General features: G+C 40.2%; 1 protein-coding gene across 2 annotated transcripts in view; it reads left to right on the forward strand.

The window, feature by feature from the left end:
* The window catches only part of IPO8 (importin 8), a 47,575-nt gene extending 36,150 nt beyond the window's left edge, over positions 1–11,425 (forward strand). For both annotated transcript variants that reach the window (XM_042889800.1, XM_042889799.1), the window contains exons 22-25: positions 1,768–1,973; positions 3,351–3,575; positions 4,231–4,347; positions 5,030–11,425. In XM_042889800.1, the coding sequence (XP_042745734.1) occupies positions 1,768–1,973; positions 3,351–3,575; positions 4,231–4,347; positions 5,030–5,127 (646 nt within the window). In that variant the 3' untranslated portion in view covers positions 5,128–11,425. The remainder of the gene's footprint in view (positions 1–1,767; positions 1,974–3,350; positions 3,576–4,230; positions 4,348–5,029) is intronic.
* Positions 11,426–19,135: the final 7,710 nt, after the last annotated feature.

Here is a 19,135-nt window from a genome sequence, read left to right on the forward strand (position 1 = left end):
ATAAGAACAGCTTTTCCTCAGAAGGCTGTACCTCATTCATAGGTGGCAACATCTTTAGATAGAATTTTAGTCTTCATGAAGTTGTGAGCAGGGGATGAGGAGTTTGTTTTTGAGACAGATAAACTGGGAGGAGCTAAGGAGTTTCACTTTTTTCATGTAACAGAGGTGAAGGCAGACTATTCCCCTGACTCAGTTTCCTTGGTTGTTTTGGATGCCTTCTGTGCTCGGTTCCTTTCGAAAAGGAACTACTGCAGCTTGCAAGTGATGGAGGGACAGTCTTCACCCACTTGCATTTTGGTGCATTTTTCAACATGTGTAAAGTAGCAGCCAAACCCAACAAGACATTGTGTCATTTCACATGCTAGGCAGTTTCATTTTCCTTGGAAGGATCATGATGTTATGCGTGGTTGTATATAATTTATCATTATCATCACTACTCTAAGAATGGGGTGACTTTGTTAAGCCTTACCAGGACTAGCAAAGTAGGAGGTATAATGAAATCCTTCCAGATCCACAGCCTTGTTTAAGCACATGTGGAGAAAGCTGTTATAGATTATTGTTATAATACAAGATCACTTGTATTATGGTTTAATATTATAGCTTAGTAGCATATTGTATGGGATCTTTGGTAATGGAAGTTGTAATTATTTTAAAAATTATATTTCTGTATTAATATTTGAAGTGGTGGATTGAACTGGCTATTTTCCTGTTGCAGTCTCTGGTGCTCATTCTGGCTGTTTCTTCTGTTGCAACTTGTATCCTCTTCATTCCAAAGTAAAACCAATTCTGTAACAGAAATATCTACTGAGATTCTGAAGGATGGATGAAAGTATTCAGAAATGCTAAAAGTGAATAGCTTTGTTTTTCACCCTGCAACCCTGCTGCAGCTGTGCTGGTAATGCCGTGCTGCTGCACATACAGAAGACTGCATAGGATTACCTGATGCACAGGTTTAGGGAGAGAAGAACCTACACAGCAGCCAGCTTTGGAGATCTGCTTTGTTTTCTGCAGGTCCGGATGAAACTTCTTGCTGGAGCTGCTTGTCCTGTGGAGAATTAGGACAGAAGCTGTCAGCATCAAATAGAAGCATTCAAAACTTTCAAGCCCTTAATAGAAGAACACCATAATGTTAGGGAAAAGTTGAGTGCTACTGGTGCTTCCTGCTAAGGAGGGCCAGAGACTATCAGTAGAGGTAGTTTAAGTTCTCTATAGAGTGCTTAAATACAGCTAGCCCTGTGGCACTCCATAAAAGCACCCTGCGATTCAGTGTGGTCCTGCTTGTCATTACTCTTCACTAATAGTCTTTTTGCTAATTTCAGTCCCTGCTACAGTAGTCCTACCAAAGCCAAAGCAAATTAATTTTCCATTATACTTAATATTGGTAATCTTTATCAAATGGCTTATTAAAGACCAGACTCTACCTAATGATTAAACTATTTTGTTTAGTGTTACAAACTTTGCATTTGATAATCATAGAATCACCAAGGTTGGAAAAGACCTGTAAGATCATCCAATCCAACTGTCCACCTATCACCATTAAACAGTTCTTCCAGGAATTTGGACATTGCTTGACAGGTATTTAATTGTTACTAGACAAATGCTTTCCAGTGGGAAACTTGCATTCAGAACAAAACAATCACATGTGTAGGAGCTTTGAACATAGACTTTGAAGACTTGCTCTGTTTTCTACCATGTTGAGTGCCAGCCCTTTAATACTCCTTGCAGTGAAATTCTCTTTTTATGTTTAATGTTTGTGTGTTGTTTTAGACTCCATGACAGAAAGATGTGTATAATAGGACTGAGCATCCTAATGGAGTTACAGAACCGACCACCTGCAGTGGATGCTGTGGCTGCTCAGATTGTCCCTTCAATCCTCCTCCTCTTCTTGGGCTTGAAACAAGTTTGCGCCTCGCGAGAACTCACAGAACACGAGGATCATGCTAAAGATGATAAACACGTTGCAGAAGATAATGGTAAAATCTCCCCTTTTCACATTGTGGATTTTGTCTGGATTTAATTTAAAGGGGGTAAGAAATTGCAGTTCACTTCTAAGGCTCATTAGTCTGCTGAAAGTAAATAGGCCTATTGGGTGCTTGTAAGATCACCTTAGAAATGGACTTTTCCTCCCAAAATTTAATCAAAATGTTTCAATATATCATAGGTAATCATCATAGGTAATACTTTGTGAGAGGATAGTATTGGTTCAGAAGTAACAACAAAACTTGCAAATCCAGTTTTCTGGGTTGTGAATGTATTCCATCTTCTCACATAGGGAGCAGAAACTTTCCAGGGCTCCACTGGCTTTATTCTTGCTTCCTGGAAAGAAGCTGTTCCTAGTACCCAGCTATTTTAAAGACCTATTCTAGTGAACTTTGAAGGACATCCTTGCAAGTCTTTGTCCAAATGCAATAGGGCACACAGTGATTTGCAAAGTAGAGGCAACAGACGTTCCTGGAGTAGAAAGACTTCTTATTGCTATGGCTGGCAGAAGGGAGAAAACATCCAAAGAGTACATTGCAGTGAGAGCTGGGGGAAGTGAATTTTGTGCAGTGTTGTGAGCAGATAGGTGTGGCCTTATTTGATTTGGAATTGGAGATTGCTTGAGGTCCGAAAATCAGGGTGGGTCTAAGTAGATAATATAATCCTTCAAAATTTCACATGATTATTCTGTAATGGAGTTACAGAATTCCTCGAGATGTGTAGGGGTACATAGAGTATAGAAGCAGCACAGAAATTTCCAAATCTCCACCCTGAGATTCAGTCACTCTGCTTGTTGTAGATATGGTCATTTTATAATTTTTATCCTGTTAACACAGGATAAAAACATAGGAACATGAAGGTTTGGAACTGGGAGGGGATTTTATTTTAACCTCAGTTATAAGTCATAAATATCTTTCCTTAAATAAGAAATAGCAATGTGTGGAGTTGCATGTTGGAATTGAATATAATTCAGGATATAATAATTGTTCCATAAACAGCATAGGAGGTAGGGCTATGCAAAAGGTGGAATTCTGGATAAAGATAGTGATGGGAGAATTTGTCAAAGATAAACTTACACCAGTTATTTTGGATTGCACAGTAACTGCACTAAAGCAGTGTCTACAAAAGAAGAACAAAGATGCCAGTTTCACATTCCCCAGGTGTTTTTAGAAACAAAAGTTTAACTAAAGATGTTGAACGTATAAAACATTTTAATAGCTTATTTTTCCACTTCTGAGATTTTGAGGGAAGGTGTCATTAGAGGATCTTCTTTCCTACCTGTAATGAGATTTATTAATTGTTTTTCATTTGTAAGTCATTGTTTCCCAGTACTTTACATTGCTTTATAAAGCACATGAATGCTTTTGCAGAAGAGATACCAAGTGATGAGGAGGAGACGAATGAAGTGAGCCAGGCAATGCAAGAGAACCATGGTGGAGGTGGAGACGAACATGGAGAAGAAGAGGATGATGATGATGATGATGATGACTGGGATGAAGATGCCTTGGAAGAGACTGCTCTTGAAGGGTTCAGCACACCTCTTGACCTTGAAAATGGTGTTGATGAATACCAGTTTTTCACACAAGCACTTTTAGGTATGTGTGTGATAGTGAGTCAAATGATATGATATGATGAAACAGCTTGGCTGTCATCATTGGGAAAAGCCCTTCTCTTTGTTTCTAGTAGTAATTTAGATTATTGAAACTGGAAATGCTTTTTAATGTTAGTCCTAAGATTTTTTTTTTTTTCACTTCCAGGAAGAACTTCAAAAAACAGGTGGCAGTAAATACAGCTAGAGATAAATTGTCTTCATGTAGTCTTTAAGAACTTTTCAACCACAGCCTAAATGAGTGAGACTCGGTCACTAGAGGGTCTCCAGCATATACAAACGTTTGTCACTTTCTAGATATTAGAATGATAATGGAAAACTTGTTTTCTTCCTTTTCTGTTTGTCTACTCCTGCTGCTTTTAGTTTTGATAAGAATCTTCAGTTAATAGATTTGCTTTGTCATTGTCCATGAATAATGGCCTCACTGTTAAATTGCTGTTTCAGAAAGCAGAGAATGTAATGAAGTTCCCCCCATATGGCTTGTTTACAGTGGGGATTCTGTGCTGAGAAACTGACAGGAATACTGAATCTATTTTACAGCACGAGTCCTGCTTGTTTTCCCACATGTTTCATCTTATTCTTCTGAAATTACCTTGCGGTGTAAGCTGATAATCACTTTCCATCCATTCCTGTTCTGACAGCGGTGCAGAGCCGAGATGCTGCCTGGTACCATTTGCTGACAGCACCACTGAGTGAGGATCAGAAGAAACAGCTGCAGGAAATTTATACATTAGCAGAGCACCGGCGAAATGCTGCAGGTAAGTCTCTTCTCTGGGGCCATTTCAAGTGTTGCAGGGATGGTGGAATTGCATCTAATGTATAACAACAGAACAAATCTCTGCCCATTATCAGAAGTCTTACAGAAGGCTTGAGAAGCATAAATAGGATGTTGTGCTTGTATTATCCTTTGTCTGGAAGTGTGTGCTATTCCGATTACCTTTGCTTGTAATTAATTGCCTTCTTATTGACATATGCTACTGTTAGAACAGGCTATCAACTTGTTTTGCACAACCTGACATTTGACATGAAAAACAAATTAAGGCAATCGCTCGCTGCCTGCCTGTCACTGGGTGAAGATTACTGTTGAACATTGTGCTTAACAGCTCTGTTACTTTTGTACCGTTACTGTTGCAGTCAATGTGCTGCTCTGGGTGTTTAGAGCAATTGCATCATAGGAAAATAAACTGATATTAAATCAAGACACATGCAGAATAGTATGAGATACAGTTGCTCTGTAGAGGACGAGTTTCTCCATTCTGTTGAAGAGGTGTGTGTTTATACATTTATAGAAAAGGTAGGTATGGTATAATTTATTACAGTCACTGCAGTTAGGAAACAAAAATTTTTTACACAGTTTTGTATTCTAAGATGAATAGTATTATCTCTGGCAAAAGTGTTCTCTACAGGCTATTGCTCACATCCTTTCTCTTTGAATTCTAGAGACTAAGACAATAGAGCAGCAAAGTGGCTACACATTTGACAACAAAGGACTGGTCATAGCATTTAACTTTGCTGGAAGTACTCCCGGTGGAAACTGAAGGATCAACTACGAAGGTCAATGAGAAGGGTTTCATCATTACATTTTCTTAAACTCATCATGACTTCTGAGTGATAGGGGAGGGTAATTTAATGCTGCTGAAGGTTTTCTGAAATATAGCAGTGTGCTTCCCCCACCAGAATGCTTTTTCTAACCGGCTACTGTAATTTACAAATTCTTGTGGTGTTTTTATAATTTGATGGACTGAAAAGGAAACATTTGTCCTCAAGGAACCTGGATGACTGGGAGGGGCCAGGCTGCATCTAATTGAGTTGCACTTCTCAGGTTTTTTGCTGTGCAGAATTGATAGATTCATATGGATAACAGTGCCTTCTGTTGTACATGGATTGCCTGAACAAATGGATTTTTGGAGTGCATTATAATTTTTTAAGTGTAAGAACATTTCTCGATAACACTGTAAGCCTTGGTTCCATGTTTTGCTGTCATCTGCTTTTTACTACACCATTTAACTGTTTGTTGGTTGTATACCTGTTGCTGGATTCAGAATATGATCTCTTCCCAGTTTGGTGCAGGCCAGATGTGAATAGGGAAGTGTCTGCTGGAGTTGGAGAGCATACACTGGTTGTGTCAGAGTGTCTTAACAAAATTGCAGATTTTCCCTTGATGTAGTAGTCTTAAATTATTTCTCTTAGCTATGGAATCAACTCACTTGAGTTACGATGGCATGTGTGGCAGTTGGCTATCCTAAATCTACATTGACATTACCTCCTGCCTGCACGAGTGGCATGGCCCTCTCATGTAGATGTGCTACATGACAACTTTTTATTTCCACTCTTTCTGTTGGGTTCCTATAACCTGATTTTCTGTTTTTATTCATTCATTACCATTCCAATGGTAGTACGGAATGCATAATGTGGTACAAAACATTTACAATATTTTATTTATCTTGATAGAAGAAAAACAGTTGTGGACTTGCTTTTTACTGTTACACTTCTGTGATAGAATTTCTGGTCTGCATTCCATTTGGCTGTTCTTTTTCAATGCTGAAATTTTGTTATCAGCCAGATTATTTTTCTTCCTGAGTTTCAAAGGCCGGTTTCTCATAAATTGAAACATATGTAATAGGTTTTTTCTTTTTTGTGAATATGTTAATTTAGTGAGAAACTTAGCATTGTGAGAAACCGACAGCAATACTAGGTTGAGTGGGTACCCCTTCTCTAGCTCTGTTGGGGTCTCAGTGATGTAGCCAAAATAAGTTGGGGTGCTTTAGAATGTGCAGTTTGAATTGAAGATAAAACGTTCAGTGAAGATTTTGTCTCTGTGTTAATTTCTGTAAGACTTAAACATATTTACAGAGCAATTTTAAGCACACACTTATGATGTAATTCTTTAGAGCATTGACCCAACTGGAAAGTTGTAGCCCTTTCCCATACGCTATCAGATCTTTAAAGCTTATAGATCATTACAGATTGCTGGCCCTGCAGTGTGCTGAATCTTTTTTATTTTTTTTTCAATGTCAAAGTAATTCTAGTTCAGTCTGATAGATCTGAAGCTCTCTGTGCCTTGGCATCAGGAAAAGGCTGTAGTGATGCTGCTTTTTCCTTGCCCCTTACTCTGGAACCTTCTCAGTCTTGAATTCATGGCGTAGAAGGTTTCACTCTGTTTTCTTTGCTCCTCCACTTTGGTGTGAGACTTAATTCCGGCACTGTTCTCTGATGCTGCTTTTTTTTTTCCACAGTGGCTGCAGAGTAAAAGCGTTTCATGTAGGCTTTTCACTGCTATTATTCACTTAATAGCAACAACGAAAATTTCTTACTTTTAGGTCTGTTGTATGTATGGAAAACAGTGAGAACTCCAGGGACTGCATTTTCAGAAATGAAAAATGCATTGAGCTGCATTGGACAGGCTCTTGAACAGCAGAGGGCAGGAAGGCCAGGAAAATCATGGGTCACTTTTGCTGATACAGGCCTGGAGGTATATTTACTATATGACAGGATGGTGCTGCATCCACTTTGTTGGTGAGTTTCTCAGAAACTGTGGAAGTTGTTAAATCTTCACAATTTTAAGAAATGTTTTTTGGAAGTTGAGGATATGAACAACGTCTCTCCTATCTGATAACTGAAGTTGAGTATTAGGTAGGTAAACTGTTTGAGGCCTTTTATTATTTTATTTAAAGAGATTGTTGAACAGAATTTCTTTCAAAACCTGATTCCCTCTTCTACACTGGCATGCAGAGTAGAAGGGGGGTTTATTTTTCTTCTGCTAATAAGGTTACTTGCACAATCACAAGTTAATAGTTAGAAATTAATGTATTCAAGGAAAAATCTGCTTTTGCGTAGCATCATCTCTGTGTCGCTCAGCTGAACTGTGGCTGCTCCCTGGTTCTGCTTCTTGTATACTTTTCAAGTCAACTGCCAGGAAAATTTCAGCCAGATGTTTCTTATAAGGGGTTTAATCAGCTGCATGGAGTCGGGAATTTTTGTTGTCCATTTCGCAGTGGGGGTCAGAGATATCTGAGGGGAAGGCATGTAAAAAGGTTGAATGCCCTTCCCTTCCCAGGAGATTCACAAGCAAATGTTTCTACTGGCAAAAGCAAACGTCAGTTATTTCATTTCTTTTCTTGAAAAAGGATTTCACCCAAAAAGATTTACTGGGCTCTAGCCTCCACTTTAACATATGGTTCTCTTTTAACATGATAAATATCCATTTATACATGATCATAAGTAGGTAGTGGATTTTAGGGATTTCTTTCTGAGTTGTGTCCAGCTTTGTACTGCATTAAAAAGAGAGTAACACAAACGTGCGTTACTGTCTGACTTTCAAGCCAAGGTAATCATGGGACATCACATACCAGCATTGGTCAGCCAAGCATGATGGACACTGGAAGCATAGAGAATCGTGAACATACTGTAAAATAAATTAAAAAAGAAAAAAAAGACTGCTGAGAACTGACCAGTGTTGCTCCATACCCACGTTCCAAAAGTGTGAAGGTGACTTGTGGACATCGTGAGGGCTTTACATATGAAATTAGCATTGCGTTGGTTATAATCACATCAAATGTTAATCTAAATAACAACTTTCTTTTCCAGATTAAATTAACCCATCCTGGGTATTGAATTGCTTATGCTGTTTTGTCACTCTTGAGAGGAAAATAAGAATCACCACGTGTTTGAGCTGCCTCTTTTTGCTCTCCTTCTTTCAAAGTCAAAGTATTTGATTTACCTTCATACAGCAGCAAAATCTTTCAACAAAAGGGCCAGCTCCAGGTAGAGAGCAGAATATCAAGCTAAAAACAAGTCTTAAAAAACATAAAAACAACCTTCCTTATGCACACAGTCAGATTGAAGTAGATGTGCTTTGGAACACAAGTCAAGATTTATAAAGAATGTTACACAAAATGATATTTTGACATTCTTGGTTTTGGAGGGAAAGGATGTTGGCATGAGACATGAAATGAACTACTTTAGGACATGCCATTTGCCTATGAAGTCCAGGCAGTTTGTGGTTCTGGATTCCATCATACACTGTAAAAGACAGAAGGTAGGACTGTAAAGAATTTTATGGTATTATCTTTTTTTTGTTCCTTTTACTACAGAGCAAGTGTCTGTATTGAGACTTGTAAGCCAAAGGAATTGTAGACAACATGAATGATTAACTATCTTTTGTTTCCAGAATACTTTTCAGCCTTTTTTCTTTCCTTGTTTCTTTCCCTTTGCCAACCATTGTTAGCAGATATTTCAGGGGATATACAAAACATTTGAAAAAAATTAAACTTCTGCAGAATGTGTTCAATCCCATTGCTCCTGAAACAATGGAACCTATCTCTATTTCTGTCTCTAGAATATTTCTATCTCTTGAACAACGTCTCTTATTTAACATATGCAGGTGATACAGAACTCCAAAAGCCCTCACTTTTCTCTGCAGTTCGAGAGGAGCCTTTCTGTGATTTACTACTTAAAATGGGATTACAAAATGGTATTTTGAAATCCCCACACCTTGCACTTACATTTGCTCAAATGATAGCCAAAAACATACCATGTAATTGGGATACTCAGCCCTAGTTCTGGTTTATGCAGTAGTCAATCTTTCAGTAATGTTAGACAGTCTAATGTTGAGTTCCTCAAGGATCTCTGCCTATAAATGAGAACATAAAACAAGTCCGAGAGCTTCTTTATCTTTGCAGCTGCCTGTGGAATCACATTTCTCTCATTGCAGCAAAGCATAGAGCAGGTATTGGTACCAAGGTCTTGGTAGTGTGAATGAAAACAACTTCCCCTCTTCTCTCTTCTCTCACCTGTCAAGTCTAAACCCAAACAGATGGGAAACAGGGTGTTTCTTTTTTTTTCTTTACGGTGGATGTTCTGATGTGTTAGAAGAAGCTAAACACTATGCCAGGTACCAGAAAGTCTTTGCACAAAATCATATCACAAAAAAGGATGTATGAACAGGCCAAGCTGCTTGCTTTTGACATCTCTTCCATTGCTATTACTTATGTAAAGTGCAAACCACCCACCCCATAAAACAAAAATCCGCTGACAAATAAAATCACAATGTAAAAATGATGGAGAACTAAAGAAGCGCTTGTGCACTAGGTGGATAGAGACTTCCCTGGCATGCAGATCTAATCACAATGCTTAATTTAAATGCACTGAATTACTTTTAAAATAGAAAATGCAACGTCTGTCCAGATGTCAGCAACGTGAATCTGACAGCCATTACTACAAGGTAAAGGCTTTGTGGGGTTTTCTGCAGCAGAGAACAAATGTATCCCTTTAAAAAGTCTGAGAACCCCTTGCTGTGGCTGATGTGCTGTCACCAGTAGGAGACACTCCGTGGGTTTACAGCATTCCTTAAAAAATGTCAGCATACATCCTATCAAATTGCTACCTGAGGTGCTCTCTGTCAAGGGAGCTAACTGGCCGACTACTCCCTGAATATTGAGCTTTGGTGGCTTCAGAGAGAATCTGCAGCCATATGCAATTATGATGAATTAGGAATCGGGAAGGCATCCATTTAAAGTAAGGCAACATGTTTGATATGATCCTGCACTGTTCCAAATGTCACCTGGATCTTCTAGAGAAGAGTTCAAGAAATGTGTTCCATGCCTTCGTTCAGAAAAAGAATACACTTGACTCCTTGGGCAGCCTCACATAGCTGCAGTGCTCAGTTCGCAAAGCAGGTTTGATTACAGATTGATAGATGCTCATTAGAAAAAAAAATAATAATGGGGGAGGTGGGTGTTAATGCTGCAGTCTCTTCATAAGCTGTAGAGAGGTTCAAAATCTTCAGTGTTTGGCTACTGCATAGTGGAGTGGGACGTGCACGTGCAGATAGATTGATTTCTCCAATGTGAATGGAACCATGCTGGTTCTAGTGTTCAACTGAGGTGAAGGGAGAGGGTTGGTCGGATTCTGCGTGCTGGCCCATCCTGGATTATGTTATAATGAAGTGAAATGCAAAATCTGAAAATTGATTTGCTAATTGAAGCTGCTGAGCAACAAAAATGAGTGTTTTCTTGAAACTGGATTTTGATACTTTTGTCTGGTTGTTTTAATTTTTAATCTTTTTTGTCCTCAAAATGCAGAATAACTACGTGATGGGTAGGCCTATGAATTTTTCACAAGGCTGTTTACCATTGAAGATGTTTACCCAGGAATTGTGCCTCATTTTCAGATGTTTCCAACACGATTGTGTTAGTAAAGTTGCATGTGTCCCTTTTTCACTGCTTTCTACACACAGAGATTGTGGAAATGGACCTAAGAGGAAGATGGATGGTGCTTCGAAAGGAGAAGACTGTGTACAAACAGATTATTTTTAGAAAACAGAACAATAGCCTCTGAAGAAATAGGAAGCAATAAATATTTACACAAAAGCGTATGAGGTAAATAAATGGATAAAGAACAGTGTAAGCTAGGTTCTGTTCTTTGATCGTGGCTTTCATTTTTTTATTGTTGACAAACATCATGTGGAAATTGCTTTGGGTTGTATGTGCTGTTGGTAACGCACTTAGCATAAACCACCTGGGATATTTTTGGTTCAAAAAGAGACCAACCAGATTTCTTTTGATTATTAAAAGCCAAGGTAACAGCCCATGTTTGTAATGACGAGAGGGAGATCACTGTGTTACACAGTCAGATTGGACTGCAGGATCATTGCCTTTGTAGAAGCCTAAGATAGTGAACTCTGGGTTGGCTTTGAGGGCAAGAATTGACAAATGCAAAACATGCATCGATGACAAGAAGAATCTCTTCCTAGCTTAAAGAATTGTGTACAGTGTTCTCTTAAGCTGCACTGAATTTGCTTTAAAAATAGTAATAAATCTTACTGTTTAGGTCAAATGTTACATCTGTTGTGCATTTATATGAGAGGAATAGTATTTCTTAAAGAAATGTAACATGCCACCTACCAAGGAGCCCAATCTTATTTTATAGCCTCTCTTCATACAGCTATAAAACTTATTTACAAGTGGACCCCGGAATTAATTTTAAACAATAGCGTGTGTTACCCAGAGTTATTAAGTGCATTTGTGTAGCAGTGTTTGTTAACCTCATGTTTTCTCAGGCTACTATTCACTTGTATGGCTTGTCTGTAACAGAATATAACTGATATTTGATGTAGATGAGCTCATGACAGGTCATCCAAATACAATTCTGAAAATGTCAAATTAGTGAAGATAGTGATCTTGTATTCCTTTGAGAGGGGATTGCACCAAAGCTTAGACCAGTCTTCTGGCATGGAATTTGTGAAGAGGATATTATGTCCACACCTCCATAGAAGAAAAGATCAATCCTGCTGAAGCCCTGAGCCTGGTAATTTTTTCCGTGGAGTATTTCCCTCATGGTGAGTTGCTGAAGGAGCTATTTGCTAGATTGCTATGTTTGATAATGCCTTTTTCTATACAGGGCACTTTTGAGAATCCTTCACAGTATCTCTAAGAGCAGTGGCAAGTGGTACGTATTTATAACCAGGAGGCTGAGATAGTGTCGTTTGCCCAAAGCCATAGCAGTGTGTTGCAGCTGGCATGTGAGATTAAAATTCTGGTTCCATAAAAGTACCTGGGAGCTTTGCCATTGGCTCTCGTCAAATCAGGATTTCACCCAAGAAACTCACTAGGTTCTAGTGCTTGGTTCAGTGTTAATTCCTTCCAGAGAAGCTCTGCCAGAACATAGATAATTTATGAAATTGCTTATTAATAGCAAGCTCCTCTATGGAGCTGCAATTTTAATCTATCTAGCAGTGACATTGCTCAATTGTATCCTGTGTGGGTTGCTTGATGTGATGAGGAAAATGGTTCTCAGCTGTGGCATGAATGACATGCCAGCTGTCAGCTACTCCTGAGGCCTTGAAGTGAACCTAAACATATGGGAGCAGAACATCACCACGCATCAGGGTGCTGTGAAGCTCATGGCCTCTCTGCAGGTATTAATAAACATGTTGGATCCATTGCAAAGGTGTAAGTTGCTGCCGCTTTTAACAGGCTCTGAAGAGTGTATTTTTTTACTGAAGTAAATACGTAGTTCTCATGCCTCTTTCTGCCCCCTGACAGAGCGTTGATCTTTAGCCAAAGTTGTATTCGTAAGCTGAATTCTAACTCAGAATCCCTTAAGATAGTAATTTCTTTTAGTCAGTCCCCAGGAAGGGTGAAAGATGATCAGTGTTTGCTTTCTCTTGGTATCAGGTATGTTAAATGCTTAAATGAAATAATTTAATTACCTACTGGATGAAATCGCTGGGACTTCAGTCATTCCCATGCAGTTTCCTATGGAATTTGTTTTTTTCTGGCAGAGTTCAAGCTAAATGGAAATGTGTGTGTATGTACGTCAGAAAAAATCTCCATAGTCATACAAATGAAATTCAGAATTAAAAAATATATATATATATATGTTGTCTGAAAAGGCCATCTCAGAGTATGAATGTCTGTTTTCTCTGTTATTAAAGCTACTGGCCCTTTTATTTCTCAGCACCTTGTAGAACACAGTGTGCAACAGCAACAAATAGGGGTCTTGTGGCTCCATTCGATATAAATTACCCACACAGTCATTTCCAGCAGGACACTCCTTGCACCTGACTCTGCTTCAAGAGATTAGGCAAGGTGCAGTAGTGAAGACAAATGGCTGTACTGTTATGTAGGTATTTGACCACAGCTGTAGAGCTGACATCTGCACCTCAGTAGTGGTTGTGGCTACCTTCTGGAAGAGCTCTGTGAGTATCAAGAAGGCAAACCTTGCCTCATGTTTTCCTCCTGCCATGAGAGTCTTACTGGGTTAAATAAAACCGCACTATAATGTCTGAATGTGTTCAGAGCAGAACCAGCTATCATTTCTATGAATAGAAATCTCCAAAATCCATCAACTGGAAGCGAGATTATACAGCCGCATTGAATCTGGTTCTTCAGATCACGATTGCTGAGTTTTGCCAAAGAAAAATCAATTCAATTTGAGCAAATCATGCTGTTTACCCTATTTTTTTAATTGTTATTTTTTCAAGAAAGACTGACGGTCTTCATTATGGGGGAAAAAAGCAAGCTAGCCTAGGTAGAAACCATTCCCAAGAAGTCCCCAAGCATGGAAAGGCAAGCGTGAAAACTGCCCAAGGAGGAGTTGCTACTTGGGACATTCAGTTGCAGAGTATCCATCCCACAGATCACTGAGTGTCCAGGCAGCCCGAGGTAAGGAGGCTGCTGACTTTCTCCCACTGAGCTCTTCCTACCTGCAAGCACAGCTATGTTCAGAACCCCAGCCTTCTGAGCCAGAAGGAACAAAGGCCTTTCCTGGTTGCCGAAGGCCATTTTGCTGTCTCAGGCTGTCTCAGAGCTTGTGGTTGTTTCCTCCTCACTGTTACATGGGCATATTTGATTGTTTAATGGGATTTTCTATTACTGACTGATCGCATACTGAAAAAACACTGCCACTGCACGACTGAAGTGGCAGCTGTTTGTGGTTGCAAATCTTGTCTTTCTGCCCCTTACAGAGAGGTAGAGGTGACTGCTTGTCTGTCTCCTGTCTGCCCTCACTGGATTTTGTTATCATCTCACTTTTCTCTCTGTTGCAGTGATCTTCAGGGGCATGAAAATCTTGTTGTAGACTTCAGCTTCTGTTTTCTGTAAGCAGACTCATTTAGCTGTGGCTCTGGTTTCCTCCTCTCCCAGGCATTCACGTGCACAGCCTCCTCTCACACGTATGTCTTCCCCCTCTCCCACGCGCTGCCCTTGGGGGTGGCTGCTGTTTGCAGCCACAGAGCATAGATTAGTAACCGTGGGATTCTCTTATTCTGTTACTTGCTGTAGACGAACTATTGTGTTAGAATGTTTTAAAGCAGATCTTGAGCAATTTTTTTTCGGTATTTCAGTGCCTAATTACTGAATAGGGGCCCGACTGAATGAAATTCTGTAACTGTACAGCAGGATGGGGAAGATACAGGCAACATGAGGCAAACAAACCCTAGCTTAAAGACAACAGGAAAAAGAACTGCTTTTATTTATTATTGCTTGATATTCTTGCTCTGTTTCTGAAGAAGGCAGAAAAAAAGTGTTAAATTTTCCTTCACTTTTCATTGGGAAGGGAGTTGCAGTTGACTTTTAACTCCAGATTTTACTTTCTGCCAGTACTGCTGCAGAAAATAAAAGCTACTTAAACATAATGTCAAAGGACATATGCTAGTTTATTTTGCTGCCATCTCTGTGGCTTTCATCCAAGGTCACTCTTATTATGGGAAGCCTCAGCCCAAGATTTATTCTGCTGCAGGAGGTTGCCTAACAGGACACTAACAGAATTTCCGAAGCTGTATGAAAGCACTGGAAAGCATTTTGTCCTTTCCTGGATGGTTTCTATTTCACAAAGTGATTTTTTTTTTTTTTTTTATGTTACCATTTTCTTACTGTTTATTATAGTATCTCCTTTTTGGTTAAAGATAAATAGGGGAAAAAATAACCAGCTATAGGCATGATCTTTGAAGACACGAATTGGCAACTGCTGGTGTGTGTAGCCCAAATGGGGAGATAAAAACAAAAAAAAAGAAAGGGAAAAATAAAAAAAGACACACCACCTGATTTCGGGCACTGAATTTAGGAAGCTTATCTTGTTAGGCCTCTGTAGTAGAGGAGGCAAGAGCCAGAGATGTGCTTCTAAGCCATCGGCTGCTCTAAATCACTCTCTGGGAAAATCTACTTTCTTTTGTTATCAAGAAAGCTCCCGGGAATGAGCCATCCAGGTCAGGTGCGTAAGTGTGCTAATATGAATACAACTCAGGTGGTTTTGTTTGGAGGAGAAAGAGAAACAGGAGGATTATAACCATCTGATTAGAGAAAAGAAAGCCTCCGCTTTTTGTTTGCTGATCTGCAAGTGTGCAGTCAGTTTTGCTGACGTTCATACATGAGACATTCTGAAACATGGGAGTAATTTGATGCATATGCTTTGCTTGCTAAAGTAAATTACAGCCTTTCCTTGCCCAGGAGCTGAGCTATAGTTTTTCTTCTGTTTCACAGTGTGATATGTTGCCTTAATTGCACCATCTATTGTGACGTTTTTGATGCTTTTCATTTTTGTCTTTCATTGTGGGTGCTCCAACACAAGTAAATGGCACTACAGCGTTCAAAAGCTTGTCAGGCTGCATTCAGGTCAGCACTTTGTCAGTGACTGCTGTGAAAAATAGTCAATGAACATCAAAGTTGTAGGACCTTGAAAAGGCAGTCAGGAGGAGCAGCCTGGAAATCTGCAGAATAGAAGCACCTAAAGGAAGGTATGGTTCTGATTAGGGATGATGTGGCAAGCTTCTCTGCATGTGTTGTCCAGATCCTGGACTCTACATTGGCCATTTGCCTATCCTTTAGAATTAGAAGAAAGAAAGAAAATGTAACTCGTGGGGCAGAGTATGCTATGCAGTGGGAGTTTGTGTCAATTTATGTTACTATCCCTGCGTGAAAATTTAGAACCACGGAACACTTAAGGCTGGGAGGGAGTTTGGGAGGACGCTAATCAACCTTCAGCAGAGTCACCTCTGAGATCAGGTAAGATTGCTCAGGATTTCATCTAGCCAGTCTTGCTGCTCTTTCTGTAGGCTGGGCAGTGGGAATTCGGGAATAGCAGAGACAGAATAGCTTGGGTGGGCTGTGTGTGCAGAGATGATTAGGAGGGCAGGTATTCTTGTCTTGTTCAAAATGTCATAATGGCAATAATCTTGAATGAAGTGGCCCTGCTTCAGATAGTCAGAGGATAATTAGAATTTGCATTTGAAAGGAAATGAGCAGAAAAAGTGACAGGCATTAGGCATGAGTCCCACTGCCATGCAATTTCTAACCCTGGAAACTACAGCTTGCTTTGAAGTACCATTAGCTTCAATTGCAAGGGTATATCACTTCCTCTGAGTAGTCCAAGAGCTCGAGCATGAGCTAAAGAGGTCGTGTATGGAAGTGCTCTATTAGAAATGCTGATGTGTGGGAGGTAAGAGTCAGACTGTGAATGGGAGAATCAAATAGCATAATGTTGCAGCAGTGATCATTTTTAAGTCTCTCTATTCATGCACTCATCTGAGCAGGTGTACAGGGGTGGCTTCTCTGCAGACAAGTTTTTGACGGTATTGTATTATATCGACTTCTGACAAGTTACTGATGATGCTGAGGAAGTACAGGAGGAGAAGCTACTTGGGAAATCAGCAGTGAATCTTTGAATTGCAAAGTTTCAGCAGGTGTCTGGTGGACTCTGCTTGCTGAAAGAAGTAGGTTGCTCATTCACAACAGAACATGAGAAGGAGAAATAGCACACTGATGAAGGGTCTAAGCATGAGGGACTCGGAAGAATGAAGTGATTTCTCGAGTTTTCAGGAAAATGGGTTGTGACCTCTGTCTTAAGCTTTTCCAGGACAGCCGAGCCAACTGGTGAAGGCTACCTGGGGAAATACAGGCTTTCAAAGTTTGAGAAATGCACCTGCAATCATTTACTTTGCAGTACTGCAGTGAAAAGGAGAGTTGCACTCATGACCTGCAAAGCCCTAGTGTGGATGATAGATAGCTGCAATAACTGCACCTTCAAATCTAAAGCTCTGACATCGAGTTTTTATTTCTTTGTGATGGTACAGCAATTAAAAGGCACAGTTGCATTGTCTTCTTATAGCTGTAGTGGAAAACCAGGGAGAAGAGAGAAAGCTGCAGGAAGGTCTGAGACCAAAGTGTGGCAGTGAGGCCGAGGGGACACCCAGGTACACACATGTTTAGGGAGAAAATACAGGGCTGTTAATACAGGATCCATGTTTTTGCTTCTTGGCAATTTAGAGTACTGGAATTCTCTTTCAGATTCCTACTGTTACTTTTGAGTCACCAAAGCCAGGTGACTATCACAGAGCCAGAGCCTACCAAGTTGAGGTGCAGCTCTGCCAAAACACACCCAGGCCCAGCGCTTCCCCTGTGGCTCCTCTTCACCTGGGAGCGCGGCCGGCGGGGACACGCGTGGGCAGGGCGGGAGCGGGCGGGCGCTGTCCGCGGTGCTGAACGGCGGCAGGCCGCGTCCTCGTGCAAGGGGGGCAGCTCAGCAAGTGCTGGTGGAAGCGGCGGGGAGACCTGGCCTCCCCTCCTGCTGCTTCTGCTGGGCACTGATCACGGGCTTTCTGTAGGCTTCCTGTTTGATGTTGAGAGGGTTGGCTTTTCTGTAATTTTTTATCCACAGTCTCTGTCATTTCTCAAATAGCATGCCTTTGTATCCCACTGCAATCCACAGATTTTCACAGTCACAGGTAACTGAACATCTCCAGCCAGCCTCAGGACTACCTTTCCTATTTCCTTGCAGAAAGCTGCTGTTACTGAAATAACTATCCACTCAGCTGAGCACAGTGGGGAGTTCTGCAAAAGATCGTGCTTCTGAAAATGACCGTGCTACACCAGAATGGGGAGCAACTACACCTATCCCATCCTAGCACATTAACTAAGAGAGGTGTAAAACCTGAATCTTTAAAATCCTGACTGAACAAATATAGCTGAGCCATGCTCTTGATTACAATACTTGATTGCCTAGAACTGCTTACAGTAGCTAAAAATATCTGACATATTCAAACCACCAACGACACATCCAGAATATAATACTGGATGCCACCCACTGGCTTGAAACATTTTTTCACCATGTGCCTGCCTTGCTACAGGAGCCAGAAAGCAGGGAGAAGGATGGTGAGTGGTAACACTGAAGAAAAGTCTTCCTTATTACTTCTGGCATTTCCCAGGGAAGCTGATAGCAAAAGACATTTCTGTAGGTTTTGTTGATATTTCTGATGCTATAGTTTGGTCTATAGCAACATTTGGGTTCATAAGGTTATATTGGGCTCAACTGTAAACGACTATCATTTATGTACCTAACATTTAGTGAATAATAACAGATTTATTTTTCGCTTTGTTGAAGTGTTCATGAGTTGCTTCTGGCAGAGTATGTATGCCAAGAAGATTTAAGGAAGAAGAAATCTCAGCATCCAGTGTCAGCTTGATTCTCCAGGCCAATTGAGCATCCAAGGAAGCAGTATCTGAGAGAAGAAAATCCTAAGTCTCAGAACACATTTTTTTGATGCTGTAGCCTCCATTAAACATCCTTTTTGGCAATTTTCTGAAAAGCCCTTGTTAGCAATCTAGGTTACTTTTTTTTTTTTTTCCCCTCCTGCTTCTACCTTTATCCTGCATTTGGCCTGATAATTATGTAACTCAGGGAATGATGGAACGCCTTTATTCAATACTCTTGATGCTCAAGAGCTTTTCTTCAATATGTGTCATCACCTTCACTTGCAGAATGGGTATTCAGTTTCATTTACAACAAAATTGCTTTTAGCATAAAGGCCCGTCCTCATGATTATGAGCTTGGGACATTTTCTCAGTATATATTAGAATTCATATAACTCATATAGTGGCTGTAAAAAGAGACAACCTATCTTGCCTGTGCCAGACAGAACTCATTTCTGCAATTGATGTACCATCATCCACTCTTTGCCTGCAGGTCTATATTCTATGCTTGGGAAGTGCCAACCATAGAGAAAAAGCACGAGAAGCAGAGTACAACCATTTATATCCTTCTGCAGTAAAA

The sequence above is a fragment of the Lagopus leucura genome, unplaced genomic scaffold (assembly GCF_019238085.1).
Source record: "Lagopus leucura isolate 7727_CA_CO unplaced genomic scaffold, USGS_WTPT01 Super-Scaffold_100159, whole genome shotgun sequence".
Taxonomy (NCBI): domain Eukaryota; kingdom Metazoa; phylum Chordata; class Aves; order Galliformes; family Phasianidae; genus Lagopus; species Lagopus leucura.